At 55.1% G+C, this 14,016-nt stretch overlaps 1 protein-coding gene across 4 annotated transcripts; it reads left to right on the top strand.

Annotated features, from left to right (window-relative positions):
• The first annotated feature begins 167 nt into the window (after positions 1–167).
• Positions 168–13,619, top strand: UBQLN4 (ubiquilin 4). 4 transcript variants are annotated; one of them, XM_037370945.1, is made up of 12 exons: positions 240–354; positions 2,539–2,589; positions 2,713–2,864; positions 5,343–5,548; positions 5,877–6,139; positions 7,396–7,554; positions 8,265–8,490; positions 8,884–9,023; positions 9,475–9,558; positions 10,179–10,294; positions 10,855–11,032; positions 12,333–12,485. In XM_037370945.1, the coding sequence occupies exons 2-12, from the start codon at positions 2,575–2,577 to the stop codon at positions 12,483–12,485; spliced, it is 1,692 nt and encodes a 563-aa protein (XP_037226842.1). In that variant the 5' UTR covers positions 240–354; positions 2,539–2,574. The 4 variants fall into 4 exon arrangements, with proteins under 4 accessions (XP_037226843.1, XP_037226841.1, XP_037226840.1 ...); XM_037370943.1 differs by lacking the exon at positions 2,539–2,589 and having other exon boundaries at positions 178–354; positions 12,333–13,619; XM_037370946.1 differs by lacking the exons at positions 2,539–2,589; positions 7,396–7,554 and having other exon boundaries at positions 168–354; positions 12,333–12,951.
• The last annotated feature ends 397 nt before the right edge of the window (positions 13,620–14,016 follow it).

The following is a 14,016-nucleotide window of genomic DNA, read 5'->3' as shown; positions in this document are numbered from 1 at the left end:
TAAGGGGGCTCTGCCGGAGCCCGGGGGTGTGGGCAGTTGCCCCCTCTTTGCCCCGCCCCGCCCCCGTCCCGCCGCGGTGCAACTCCCCGCCGGGCCGCCAGGGGGCGGTAACCCCGGCGCCGGGGGTCGTGACGCCGCTCTTGCGCGGCGGCGCGCGCCGCCTTTCTCTGGTGGCGGCCCGGGCTGGCGGGGCGGGCGGCGAAGATGGCGGAGCCGAGCGGCGGCGGGCCCGGCCCCGGCGGGGAGGGCGAGGCGGGGCTGGTCGGCCCCGGCGGGGCTCTCATCCGCGTCACCGTGAAGACCCCCAAGGACAAGGAGGAGATCGTCATCGCGGACGGCGCCTCCGTGCGCGAGGTGCGGGCGGGGGCGGGCCTGGGCTGTGTGGAGGGGCCGGGGGGGGCCTGGCTGTGGGGTGAGGGGGGGGCTGGGAGGGTGAGGGGTTGGGGGTCTGAGGGAGGGGGCTTTTTGGGTATGGAGCTGGCTTTGGGGAGGGGGGAGGGCTTTCGAGGGGGAGTGAGGGGCCCCGAGGAGCGGGGGAGCCTGGCTTAGGGTGGGAGGGGGGGACTGGGGGGGCTTTTGGAGGCCTGGCTCTTGGGTGGGGGGCCTGGGGGGTGGTTGGGGGGCACCCCTGGCCTTTGGGGCCTGGTGGGAGCCAGGCTGTGAGGGGGCAGGGGGATGTGGGTGAGGGCAGGTGCTTGGGGGGTGGGTGGGGGGCTGAGGCTGGGAACAGCCTTGGGGGAATGGTGCTGGGGGCAATCCGTGGGAGGGTTTGTGGGTGTCAGAAATAGGGGGTGAGGGGCTTGGAGATTGGGTTTGAGGGGGATGGTGGCTGGGGGTGTGTGTCTGTGGGCTGGGCTGTGTGGGGAGCGGGAGGGAAGGGCGCTGCGATGGGGAGAAGTGGCTTTGGGGGTAGAGCCGGATGGGTGCGTGGGGGGTGCTGGGGGGTGGGTCCAGACACTGGGAGGCTGAGCCCGTGGGTGAGAGGAGCTCCATGAGTCTTTGGGACAAAGGTCAGATGGAGCAGGGGCGGGGGCTCGGATGGATGGAGAGGGGCAGGGGGCTCGGATGGATGGAGAGGGGCAGGGGGCTCGGATGGATGGAGAGGGGCAGGGGGCTCGGATGGATGGAGAGGGGCAGGGGCTCGGATGGATGGAGAGGGGCGGGGGCTCGGATGGATGGAGAGGGGCAGGGGGCTCGGATGGATGGAGAGGGGCAGGGGGCTCGGATGGATGGAGAGGGGCAGGGGGCTCGGATGGATGGAGAGGGGCAGGGGGCTCGGATGGATGGAGAGGGGCAGGGGGCTCGGATGGATGGAGAGGGGCAGGGGGCTCGGATGGATGGAGAGGGGCAGGGGGCTCGGATGGATGGAGAGGGGCAGGGGGCTCGGATGGATGGAGAGGGGCAGGGGGCTCGGATGGATGGAGAGGGGCAGGGGGCTCGGATGGGTGGAGAGGGGCAGGGGGCTCGGATGGGTGGAGAGGGGCAGGGGGCTCGGATGGATGGAGAGGGGCAGGGGGCTCGGATGGAGCGGAGGAAAGGGGTTGTCACCCCACACGTGGGCTGGGGGGGTCTGCTCCTGCGAGGGAGCGTCACCGGGCACGGTGGCACGGGGTGAGCGGAAGGGCGCTGGAATTTGCAAGGACTGGCTGGAGGACCGACGGAGCAACTGTGCCCACTGGGGCAAGGTGGCATCGGTGCGGCTCTCAGCTTGCTGCGCGCTTTGGTCTGGGGTGTAGGGCAGGAGGCTGTGGTGTGAAGGACCCGGTGGACATCTCTGGGGAGTGGAGCCGTGGGGTAGGCAGGGGCTGTAGTACGTGTGGTCCTCCTGCTTCTTCCCGGAGCCCGTTGCTGTAAGTGGGATATTAGTGACAGCTTTGTACGGAGGAGGGCATGGAGCTCTGCGGCCGGGATGAGCCAGGGCTCCGGGCTGCTCTCCCAGGTGTTGTTTTTGAGGATTCTGGTGCGAAGGCTGCGAGCTCCTCTGGGACAGGTGTGCGCTTTGCTCTCCAGCCTAGCCTTCCCCTCTGAATTTCCTGTAGGTTTCCAAATGCAAGGCTTTTTTTTTCCTCCCAAATCAACTTAGGAATGCCCCAGCTGGGCTAGCCGTGACAATCTTCTTGGTAGGTGTTCACCCCACCCCATCTCCCAGTGAGGAAGAGGTGTCGGTGTTAGTGGCATGGCGTGCTCCTAGGGAATTCGGTTGCAGAAATAGGAATTGGAGGAGACCTAGTTTATTTCCATTGGCTGGTAAAGGATTGTTCCCTTTTCCATAGAGCTCTGTCCTGTATTAAATCAGAGTTGGGCTTTCCTTAGGAAAAAAAAAAAAATCAAATGAGCAGAGACAAAAACAGTTCAGTCATTCAGAGGATAAATGGTGTGTTTGGATTAGACCTAAGAGACACAGTTGATCTTGCTTTGGAAGCCTCCAGCTCTTCTTGAGGTAATTGCTCTATTCTTTCTGAAATTTACTCCACGTTTTGTAAGTGTAGAGCTTGTCTTTGTGTTTGTTGTTTTTTTTTTTTTTTCTTAACGCCTCAGACATCCTCAGCAACTGGTGACTGACTTGGTACCTGCATGGGCTCCTTTTGGGTGAGGTACTGAAGGACTGTCAGTTCCTTATGCTGTTTGCATAGTGGATATGATATCTGGAGTATTAGCTTTAAATTTCTAGTCTTGGTCCTTTGCCTGAAAAATATTTCATTTGTTTTTCAGTTCAAAGAAGAGATTTCCAGGCGGTTTAAAGCCAAACAGGATCAGCTGGTTCTGATCTTTGCCGGGAAGATCCTGAAGGATGGAGACACATTGAATCAACACGGGATTAAAGATGGGCTGACTGTGCACTTGGTCATTAAGACTCCGCAAAAGTAAGAAAGTTTTTCGTTGGGGGGGGGCCGAGAGTGAGCGGATGATGCGAATAAACGATGGTGGAGCATTTCTGCCCTGTGACTGAAGCAGGCGAGGCCAGAGCGCTGCCTTTGGAGCGTGCGTGCGTCTGGCAGCGGCGATCCGGCAGGAGAGCTCTCCCAGGCTCTCCCTGCTGTGGCTCTGCCACGCAGCTGTGGGGTTTATCGCTCTGCCTCTTCTCCCTAAGTTACACAACTGTGTAAGTTTGTGGCGAGTGCCTGAGGGGGTTGACTCTTCTTTAACACAGCTCGTGTATATGGCTTTGCGTATTTTGAGCCTTTACAATTTAGTAATCTTGAAAAAACCCGTTGAAACTTAATACTAGTTCTAACAGAGATAAGTTGCAGGTAACAGAAATTACTTTCCCAGTGAATTCGTGTTGAAGTTAAAATTAACACCCAGCTTTTCTTTTGCTTCTTATGACGTCCTCTGCTCTAAGCCAGTGCTCACGCTCTTAGGGGTGCCGTGGGAGGCACGCCGCGCGTGCAGAGCAGTGTCTGCGCTACCTATAGGCGCTTCTGCACGGGCAGGTGCAGACAGGTGGGTGCTCCTCAGTGGAGATTTGGGGTGTACGACCACCTGCCCGCAGCGCTGTGGTTGCTAGCTCCAGTATGGGACTGCGGGCGCACCCTGGCAGCTCCCAGTTTGAACGTGGCTCACTTGTGTCCGTCTGCACCGTGTTGCTCAGCCTGAGAACGGGACGCAGGATGGATGGCAGGGTCCTGCAGGGTCAGGCTTTTCCCAGTGCTGCCCAGTGGAGTGGTGGGCACGGCAGGTTCCTGGGAGCAGTCGCTGTACCTCAGGCACAGCCTACATCTCGTAGATCTCAAAACCCCCTTCGCAACCATTTCTTGGGCTTCCTGCTGTGGTTTGATCAGGCTCCTGGTGAACTAACAGGCTGCATCTATTTGTGCCGTTCTGCTGTCCCCTGGGAGAGCTGCCTTACTGGCTTAGTTAAGATTAGTGCTTTTTTTTTTTCTTCTTCTTCTTCTTTTACCCTCCTCTTTTTTTTCCCCAAGACAACCGTGTGTATTGTCAGCTTCAGCAGGAGGCCTCTCTCTGGGTTCTGCATCTCCAGGTAGCCTGATAGTCTGGTGCTGTTTACCACTGTCTGAACCATTTCAAAGGGTAAACAAGAGAGCTGTCCTGGGTTGCTCCTTTTTCCCCCCCTCTAACAGTCACAGATAACTGCTTACTGAAGACATTACAGCCTCTTCCTGTGCTGAGAGAAACCAAGTGACCTTTCTCCAGCTTCCTTCTTCCTTTTTTGTTCAGCTTCCTATTTGTTTTGTTTCCCCGCTCTCTGCCTCCCTCTCGGTGGCTGCTGGTTTTCAGCAGCAGTCAGGTGAGTCTGGAAAGTGGACAGGGACCTTTAGGTTTGATTTTTAAAATCCTAGAATAAGAGTGAAAAAAGAAAGAGAGTTAGAGAAAGGAATCATTCTTGGTTTGGAAAAAATATAATCAAGAAATTGTTGTTCTTATTTACTTGTCAGGGGCATAATAGCATTATTTGAGGCGAGTTAAATGAATTTTGTGGTCTAATTTCATGTGAAAGCTCTTCAGCACTAGTCCAGGACTTGCTGCTGTGTCTGCAGATGCCTCAGAGAATCTTTAAATGTTCTCTTTTTCAAATTCCTATAAAAATCCTGAGGAGGAACTGTGATTACAAGGTACTAGCTTGGGTTGGTTTCCTCAATAAAGCTGATGTCCAGCATCTGCTGCACTGTGGCTTCTGGCACAGCATCTGCATGTGTGTATTAAAAGAAGCTCTCGTCAACTTGTGTTGGACGGGGAAGGCTTGCATGCAAGGTGCAGCCAGTGGCAGAGACGTAAATTCGTAGCCAGGCTGGCCAGAAACGTTCGGTAGCTTCGTGGGACAGATGCTAGCTGCCTTGTGCCTCAGTTTCCCGATCTGGAGAGTAATGCTGATCCTTATTTTTGCCCCCAGGAGCACTGGTAGGAATATGCAGTGCATGGGAGGATTTGCAGAAAAGTAGTTTCTTGTTTACCCCATGCACTAGCCCTGCTGTAACCTCCTGTGGTTTCTGTGGGAGCAGCAGGAGGATTTTCCTGTTTGGAGCGAACTCATTGCTCAAGGATATAGCTGAGGTAAATAGTTCAGTGCGATTCAAGGAAGAGCTAGATGCAACTGGGGGTAAGACCAGTCAAGCCGCTTCGTGTGGGCCAGGATAAAATGTCAGAGGCTGTTCTGCATCAGGGTGGGAGGCAGATTCCAGCAGATGGAAGGCATCTGGGAGCACAGCTGTGCCTCCGTGCAGGCAGGGATGGAAGCAGCCAGGGCTGGCTGCTGTGGGGACAGCAGGCGTGAGGGGAGGCTTGGTCAGTGTGGGGTGCGCTGGCCTGTGTCCCCCATGGGGGACTCTGCTCACCGCTCCTGAATCTCAGGAGTTTTAACACCTTCTTTTGTTTCTTTGCAGGGTCCAAGATTCAACATCTGCTGCTTCTGCCCCCAATGCTGCTTCTGCCCCCGCTGCAACCCCTTCTTCTCCTGCTGCCCCGTCTCAGCCTTCCACATCCAGCAGCGCCGTTTCTGATGCGGGGAGCGGCAGCAGACGGAGCAGTGGGTCAGGGACCATGGGAGGTCCTGGAGACGGAGGCCCTAATAGTGCTACATCCATCCTGTGTAAGTGGTGGCTGCCAGAAGGTGTGGCAAGAAAGAATTCCCTAGGGTTAGACCAAGGAGTCGAGGTTCTTGACCCCTGGAGTTGTCTCTGCTTGCTTCGCATGAGTCGCTTCCACCGGCGTACTGTGGTTTCCCTGCTCAGGACAATGCCCAAGCCCTTAGTAAAGTGTGTGTAGGGGGTGTCCTCCCTCGCAGCTGGCTGCCGTAGGGATGTGGGATACTCCTAGGTTAGTGTGGGTGCAGTTCAGCTGATGTGCTTGTCCTCTTTTTGCAGCTGCCGACAGTTACTGACTCACACCTCTCTCCCCGTGTGTTGTTCCCTCTCCAGCTGGCTTTGGCGGCATCACTGGGCTGGGCAATCTTGGGATGGGCTCTGCCAACTTCATGGAGCTCCAGCAGCAGATGCAGCGGCAGCTGATGTCCAACCCGGAGATGCTTTCTCAGATCATGGAGAATCCCTTGGTGCAGAACATGATGTCTAACCCTGACCTCATGAGACAGATGATCATGGCCAATCCCCAGATGCAGCAGCTCATGGAGCGAAATCCAGAGATAAGCCACATGCTGAATAACCCGGAGCTCATGAGGCAGGTGAGTCAGTACGCCAGGGCCTCTTTAAAGCATGTTCAGGAGCATCTTTGTGGACCAGCTTCGGTGTGTCCTCTCCAAAGGGGGTGTGTGAATTGCCAGATCAGTGATTTTAGAGATCTCTTCCTTCCTGCTGTAAGCTCCCCACAAACAGATGGTGGTCTCGAGTTATGTGAATACTGATTACTCAACCCACATACTTGCAACTCTTTATCTCCCTTTCAGGGCTATTGAATCTGTCATGTGTTGGGCAAAAAGGGATGCTGGGATCATCCTGGCATGCCGCGTACAAGGCTACAGGGTTCTGATTCAGGAACAGGAGTAAAAGCAGTCACAGAGCAGTGAAGCTACCGCAAAAGCTTTTTGCTTCTCTATTTCTCTTGATAAAGTATTGATTGCAGAGCTGTGCAGGCGATATTTTACTACCTGTATCAGCAGAGAGTGCTCCTAGTCGTAGGCCAGGATCCCAGAGGTCTCAATTTTCTGTACAATCCCAGAACTGAGAGGACCCGTGCCTTAGAGGACCGGCTGTCTGGAAGACTGAAGGTTCATCGGAAGGGCAGCGTAAGGGTTGAGTGAGAGCCTGCGTATTAAACAGCCCTTGACAGGACTCTGCTGTTCCCCCAGGAAGACTTATCAGGAGGTCTTTCTGGGTTGGTGCTGGACGAACCTAGTTTCCATCTGCTTCTCGGTTATCTTTCAACTCTGCCAGCCGTACGTGAAGTGCCAGAGCTGCGGGACTAAATTGTGAATGATCCGTACTTAAGCAGCTCCCCAGATGAGATCTGGATCTCCCTCGCGCAGGGGAGACCCATCAGAAGCCTGGAGAGGGTGAATTTCTTGGGTTTCTTGAAATGGGAAGGATCTAATCTCTTCCACCTTCTCGGTTTTTGAATGCAGTCCATCTCCTTTGAGTGGGAACATATGGGTGTTAGATGTTTGGATGTCCTGATACTGCTTAGAAACAAAACAGTCTCATCCAGCTTGAATTGAGGTTGAGAAGGAAGAGAGCTGAGCAAGGATGGGAGGAGCCAGGATCCCTGGGCTCTCTTTGCTTGGATAAAAGATATCTCTGCTTTCTGGCTGTGAAACAGGTTTAATTATACTCTTTTCTTGTGGGAGCTGAGATTTAACTCTTTCAGTGCTGGGCTGGTAGATCACTAGAATGCCACTGGGCTGCTTCCCCAGCCTCTTGATCCACTCTGGTCTTCTGTGGTGCACGTGGGCCTGAGCTTTCCACGTTTTCCTCCTTCTCCCAGACAATGGAATTGGCTCGTAACCCTGCCATGATGCAGGAGATGATGCGGAACCAGGACCGCGCTTTGAGTAACCTCGAGAGCATTCCAGGAGGATACAACGCCCTGCGCAGGATGTACACGGACATCCAGGAGCCCATGTTTAGCGCAGCCAGGGAGCAGGTACCGGCTGCGTTCCCGTAAGCGGGATGTCGTGGGCTGAGCACGGGGAAGGGGTCCTGTGCTAACGGGGCACCCTGAGCAGGGTTCTTCATCCCCTCCCGCTCTAAACGATGAATGCAGCCACTAGCGGGAAGACGTTGCGCAGCACCTGGTTTTATTGCGTGGTTTGGTGTATCGGAGACGGGACCTGCCCTCGCTCCTTTGCTCCTCGGGCGGGCTGGATGCCAGCCATCGCTGATGGGAAGGCCCCACAGCTTCGTTAAGCGCAGCCCTCTGCTCCCAGCCCGGCTGGCTGTATTAGCTCAAGCCTGACGCCTTTGGATTGGAGCTGGCTGAGATCCAGCTGGCTCGGAGCGCAGGAGGAGGGAGCGCAGGTCTGTCTGCAAAAAAAGCTGTGCAGACATACTCCAGTCTAGCATTACCTACTGGTATGTCCGGGTGCTGATTTTACATGGATGTTTTGAAGCCCTGTGTTTGGGGAGCCAAATGGAGGGCTGTGGTCACTTCTTGAGCCTGGTCTTTTCTGAGCGAGGTGCGTCGTGGATTACGGATTTCTCGGGAGGCAAATTACGGCATGTGCTTAGCAAATTCTGGACCTGGATGAATATGATCGGCTGTTTCCTAGCTCCGGTGGTGGGGTTAGTCCAACATTCCCTGCTGGGGCTAACTGATGACGGCTATTTCTTTTTTTTTTTTTTCTTTTTCCCTAGTTTGGCAACAATCCTTTCTCTTCCTTGACGGGAAATTCTGATAGCTCGAGCTCTCAGCCTTTGCGGACGGAGAACAGAGAGCCGTTACCGAACCCCTGGAGCCCCACGCCCCCTGCTTCCCAGAGCCAGGCACCCAGCAGCGAAGGGAGCACTGGCTCGGCAACCACCCAAAGCACACCAACTGTATCCAACCCCTTTGGGCTGAACGCTGCTAACATTGGGGCTGGTACGTAAGCAAGAAAGGAGCCAGAGGGTGCTACTGACTGAACAGGTCGCTGCTCTCCAAGGAAGCCCGAGTTCCCTCTGGTGGTTGAGTGCCTGTGCGTGGCTGCTCTCCAGATGAATGATTCGAGCCCGGTTGCAAGCACAAACGGGGGGTTTTTTTCTGGTGTGCCAGTCGGAGGGTTACTGGGGGAACTCTGGTGTCCCTGCAGCCCTCGAGAGCATGGGAAAGTGGCAAGTAAAGCACTACCGTGGCGTCCACCACGATATTTGCTGTTGGCCAGGGGATGAAGTAAAAGCGTTGCTGTTACGTGTCAGGTTGTACTTCGAACATTGCGGCGGTGCTCAGGCTTGTAAGCGGTTTTCCTTTTGTCTTCTCTTCCCTTTCCCCTTGCAGGCATGTTTAACAGCCCAGAGATGCAAGGACTCCTGCAGCAGATTTCTGAAAACCCTCAGCTGATGCAGAACATGATCTCTGCCCCTTATATGCGGAGCATGATGCAGACTCTTGCCCAGAACCCGGACTTTGCAGCACAGGTAAAAGCGTTGCAGTTGTCTTGTGTTGTCAGACGGGCTGTGAGCGCAGTGCTGGCGAGACCCGTCTGCTTCTGTAGTTGCAGTGGTTCCCCCTGCAGAAACTGGAGAGCTGAGTGAACGTAGACAGTTCTGGTGTATTTCTCAATAGCCTGAAGGCAGTCACGGTACTGAATCCTCTGTCTTAGCAGAGCCCCTGATAAAAAAAGGTGGCTTTCCAAGGGACACGGGGATGGCCCTTCCTCTTGCCCATGGCCAAACAGCCCCTTGTTCAACACTGCTGCCAGGAACCGAGCTGTCTTATTTCAGTCCCCGCTAGCAGGGGAGCGTGTCGGAAGCCCAGGGAGGGAGTCAGGGGCGTGACTGACTTGTTCATCATGGCTTAGTTACGTAGAGCTTAACAGCCAGTGGCAGAAACCCTCTGACCCTACCTACCTGTGCTGTCTCTTGCTAGATCATGGTAAATGTCCCCCTCTTTGCTGGGAATCCACAGCTTCAAGAACAGCTCCGCCTTCAGCTCCCTGTCTTCCTGCAGCAGGTAAAGGCCCCTGTCTGGCCCTGCGCTGCTCTCAGCCCCGGGGCTCCAGAGTTTTTCCATCCTCCGTAGGAAAGGGAGTATCTCAGCTGCTTAGTCAGGCCGCGAGGACTAGGAAGCATGTGGGCTTGGGTGGTTGGGGACGTGGAAGAAAGGGGTTTGCACAGGGGAGAAAGGAAGAGCTTGCTTAGACGAGGCAATCTAAATTAAGTAATCTAAATTACCTAAAGGTGGACTTTCCAATTAGACTAGTTAAGCTACATCAAACCCCTGTGTGGACAGTCTCTCCCTGTAATGGGTTTACAGAAATTAAAACAGCTAATTGTGCTAGAGCAGCTGGTTCACTCAAGTAAATCAGATAAAAATCACTTTTCATTCCAAAGGCATGCGCCCCCACTTCTAATCTGATTCACCTAGTTCATTTAGGCAATCTGATCTAAACTCTTGGAGTATCTCTGTAGAAACCCTGCAGTCTGGAGACTTGACGGAGGAACCAGGCTCGCAGGCTCGCTCTGGCTGCAGCTCTGGGCCGATTCCTGTTCGGATGTAAAGCTGGTGGATCTCTGGCTGCCGAAGCTCTCGCTGTTTCGGTACCGCGGTGTCTTTTTTGCCTTTGTTCCCAGATGCAGAACCCAGACTCCCTCTCCATCCTCACTAACCCCCGCGCCATGCAGGCACTTCTCCAGATCCAGCAGGGACTCCAGACGCTGCAAACGGAGGCCCCAGGACTAGTGCCAAGGTAATAAGCGTTTCAGAGTGGGTTTCTGCAGGCAGAGCTGACGTGCTTGACACCAGCAGGCAGACTGGCTGTTGATTCATCGAGGAGGTCTGCTTAGGCCACTCCATCATGGAGACTTCGGCGTGTGTGTGCGCTCCGCCTAATTAGCGCTTCCTGCTTGTTTGTACTTGACGTGGGAAGCCCTTGACCCTTTCTTTTTGGTGGAAAGGTTTGGAAAGCGCTCGGGTCCCTCCCCCATCTTTCTTTGCCATAGTTCCTATCGGCTGAACTCAAGATTTTTCTCTCTCTGGAGAACAGCGTGAGCTGCACAGCCGCGACGTGGGGTGGGTACGTTGGGGCAGGCTGCTCTGGGTCACGTGCAGGCTCTGCAGTTCCTTTCAGGCCTTCGCCTCCGTTAGGATTGCTTCCTTCCAGCACCGCGTGCGAGCGGGATGTCGATGCAGCCGGTTTAATTTACAAAGCTGTCCTGTAGTCCGGACCTCAGCGAGGGCCAGCGTGGCAGAGCCTGGTCACCCAGAAGTGCCAGCTTGCCTCTGAGCGCGCCCTGCCTTCCTCTGCAGCCTCGGCTCCTTCGGCATGCCTCGAATGCCCCCGTCCTCCACAGGAGGAAGCACAATCCCGGAGAACCCCGTTCCCTCCGCTTCGACGCCGGCCAGTGCCTCTCCAGCTGGGGGTGGTAACCCCCAACAGCAGCTCATGCAGCAAATGATCCAGCTGCTGGCCGGAGGAAGCTCTCAAGTATGTAACGCCCAGCTGCATGCCGATACACTTCTGGGGGGGGACGTCTCCAGGGTGAGCTAGAGGTTGTACCCAGTGCCACCCCGCTCTAGGATGTCCCCAAAAAGCATCTCTTGGTGTGGTGGGTTGACTTTGGCTGGATGCTGTTGTCACTGCCCTCCTCAACAGGACAGGGGAGAGAAAATAAAAGGCTCGTGGGTTGAGATAAGGGCAGGGAGATCACTCAGCAATTACCATCACAGGCAAAACAGACACTTGGGGAAATTAATTTATTACCATTCAAATCGGAAAAGCACACCTTCCCCCACCCTTCCCTTCCTCCCGGGTTTAATTCCCAAATCCTCAACCTCCTCCCCACAAGGGGACGGGGAATGGGGGTTACGGTCAGCTCATCACACGTCGTTTCTGCCGCTCCTTCCTCCTCACACTCTTCCCCTGCTCCAGCGTGGGGTCCCTCCCGCGGGAGACAGTCCTCCACGACCTGCTCCAGCGTGGGACCCCCGCGGGGCCACGGGTCCTGCCAGCAAACCTGCCCCAGCGTGGGCTTCCCACAGGTCACAGCCTCCTGCGGGCACCCCCTGCCCCGGCGTGGGGTCCTCCCCGGGCTGTGGGTGGGGGTCTGCTCCCCCAGGGGCCGGGGGCACAGCCTGCCTCGCCGGGGGCTTCACCTCCAGCTGCCGGGGCATCTCTGCTGCGGCCGGGAGCGCTCCTGCCCTGCCCTGGGGGTCTGCAGGGCTGCTGCTCTCACAGTCTCGCTCCTCTCTTCCCCTGATGCAGATTTATTTTATTCCCCCCCGCCCCTTCTTAACGCGCCATCAGAGGCGCTGCCGCCATCGCTGCGGTGGGTCCATCTCGGAGCCGGCTGGCATTGGCTCTGTTGGATGTGGGGGGAAGCTTCTGGCAACTCCCCGAAGCCACCCCTGTAGCCCCCTGGCTACCAAACCCTTGCCAGCAAAGCCGCTACACTTGGCTCCGGCGCTTTACGCTAAGTTTGGTGTCTCAGGCCGGCTCCTTTGGGGCGTAGCGACCCTCTGCAGAGGTTTGAAGCAAAGAGTGTTGGGGGGGGGTGCTGGGGACCCAACCCCCTGCGCTGCCATCACCGTCGGGACAGAACTTGGCCTCCCCGTGGGCGGCAGCGTGGGGAGGTGGGTAACGGGCAGCGTGGGGAGGGGGGCAACGTCGCTAACGAGCCTGGGGTGTCTCCGTCCACCTAAAGCTGAGCTGGGGGTCCCTGCTCAGCCGTTGGTGGCCCTGCCCGTCCTGGCTGACACTTAAGGTCTTTTGTCCTTGCCCTCTGTAGGCGCAGAGTCCTGAAGTGCGATTCCAACAGCAGCTGGAGCAGCTGAACGCCATGGGCTTCATTAACCGTGAGGCCAACCTCCAGGCGCTGATTGCCACCGGTGGAGACATCAATGCAGCTATTGAGAGACTGCTGGGCTCCCAGCCTTCCTAAACTCTTGTCATGCTGCCCCACAGACGTCAGCACATGCATCCATACACATGCACAGGGGGATCTTTCAGGAAAGCCCACCATCATTTTCATATCTGACAGCTGTCCCATGTATTTAAAACAAAAAGATACAGCTTAACCCCTGACCTTCCTACTAAGTTAAGATTTCATGTTGAAATGCTCTTTAACTGGCTTGTATGTGGATTCCAGTTCTCATCGTGGCCACAGAGACTTCAGATGTGTATTTTTTCCTAAATATGCCCTCTGTCTCAGACACTCTTCTCTCTCTCTCTAGATGGTAGAGGCGATACTTCTAGTTACTTACCTGAATGATTGTGTTTTGAGTAGCTTGATTTTAACTGTACATGATTCCCTCCCCTAGCCCTCCTTTCAGGCAAATATTTAAAAACTTGAGCCAAGTTTGGGTTTTGGTTATTTCTCCCAGCATCTTATTGGGAATGGATCAAAAGAAAAAGAAAAAAAAAAAAAGAAAAAAAAAAAAAAAGAAAATAATTGAAATTACCTGGAAATTTCTGATGTCATTTGTCTTAATGTTCCATGGGATGACCTGAGCCTGTGTGCCTTGCACACAGGTGCTTCTGATCTCCTGGTGGAGGTTTTTATGGGCATGAGAACTACGTCGGAGGCACGGCCTTTTTACACTCTTGGGATGGTGTAAAGGAGCCTGGATGCCTTCAGGGATCAGGCTTGCTGTTCTTGAACCGGAGTGGAAAGTGCCGTGCGGAAGAACGTGTTTGAAAGGTGTGTTTCTGCCCAAGCAGTTTTAGTTCCTGCGCAGCGGTGTTGGAGTGGGGGGGGGGGGGGGGGGCGGGGTGTTGACTCTTGTGCTCAGCCGGCTCATTTCTGAAAGCCTAAAAAAAAAAAAGGAAATTGAAAAGTAAGTTAACGACTTTTTTCGCTTCACTGGAAAATGTTGAAGTTCATGTTCTTCCCAGTTTAGATCCATCCTCCATTCCCTCCCCGCCCCATTTTGGTGTGTTTGAATGTTACAACTCTCCAGGAAACTCCCCGAGGACCAGCAGGGTGATATTTCCCCAAGAGCCTCCATGGCTGTGTAATTTGCATACCATTTTTATCAAAGAAAAATAAATGCGCACAACCATCTGTCTCCCTGCACTCCATGTATCTTCCTTGATTGCCACGCTGAAGCTGATCGAGATCCTCTAATTACTCGTGATTAATCTGTCTTGTCCCTCTTGCAGGTAGCGTGGGGCATCGCGTGACACCCCCCCCCGCCCGGCCAGGCATCCTTCCCTCTTGCGGCAGGAAATTTTTTGACGTTTCTAAGAAACGCTGCTGAAACTTTGCCCAAAATCTGGCCCGTTTGGAAATTTCCTTTGGATTAGGGGCTCTGAAGGATGTGTAGGACGAGCTACCGGCCGCTTGGTCCTGCTGGATTTGGATAACGTGACTTTACAGAAGCCACCAAAGCCACCCAGAGGGGTTTGCTCACGGCTGGACGGTGCCGGTGCCCGGGGAGCCCTTGGGCCACCGTGTGCACGGTGGATTTTAC

Source organism: Falco rusticolus, chromosome 19 (genome assembly GCF_015220075.1).
Source record: "Falco rusticolus isolate bFalRus1 chromosome 19, bFalRus1.pri, whole genome shotgun sequence".
Lineage (NCBI taxonomy): Eukaryota > Metazoa > Chordata > Aves > Falconiformes > Falconidae > Falco > Falco rusticolus.
The sequence above is the reverse complement of the archived record's forward strand: the minus strand, read 5'-3'. Positions and strand labels throughout refer to the sequence as shown.

Coding starts and splice junctions, on each gene's coding strand:
- UBQLN4 (XM_037370943.1), top strand. CDS start 205: ATGGCGGAGCCGAGCGGCGGCGGGCCCGGCCCCGGCGGGGAGGGCGAG. Junction 8,491..8,883: donor CGCTGCTAACATTGGGGCTG/GTACGTAAGCAA, acceptor TTCCCCTTGCAG/GCATGTTTAACAGCCCAGAG. Junction 9,024..9,474: donor ACCCGGACTTTGCAGCACAG/GTAAAAGCGTTG, acceptor GTCTCTTGCTAG/ATCATGGTAAATGTCCCCCT.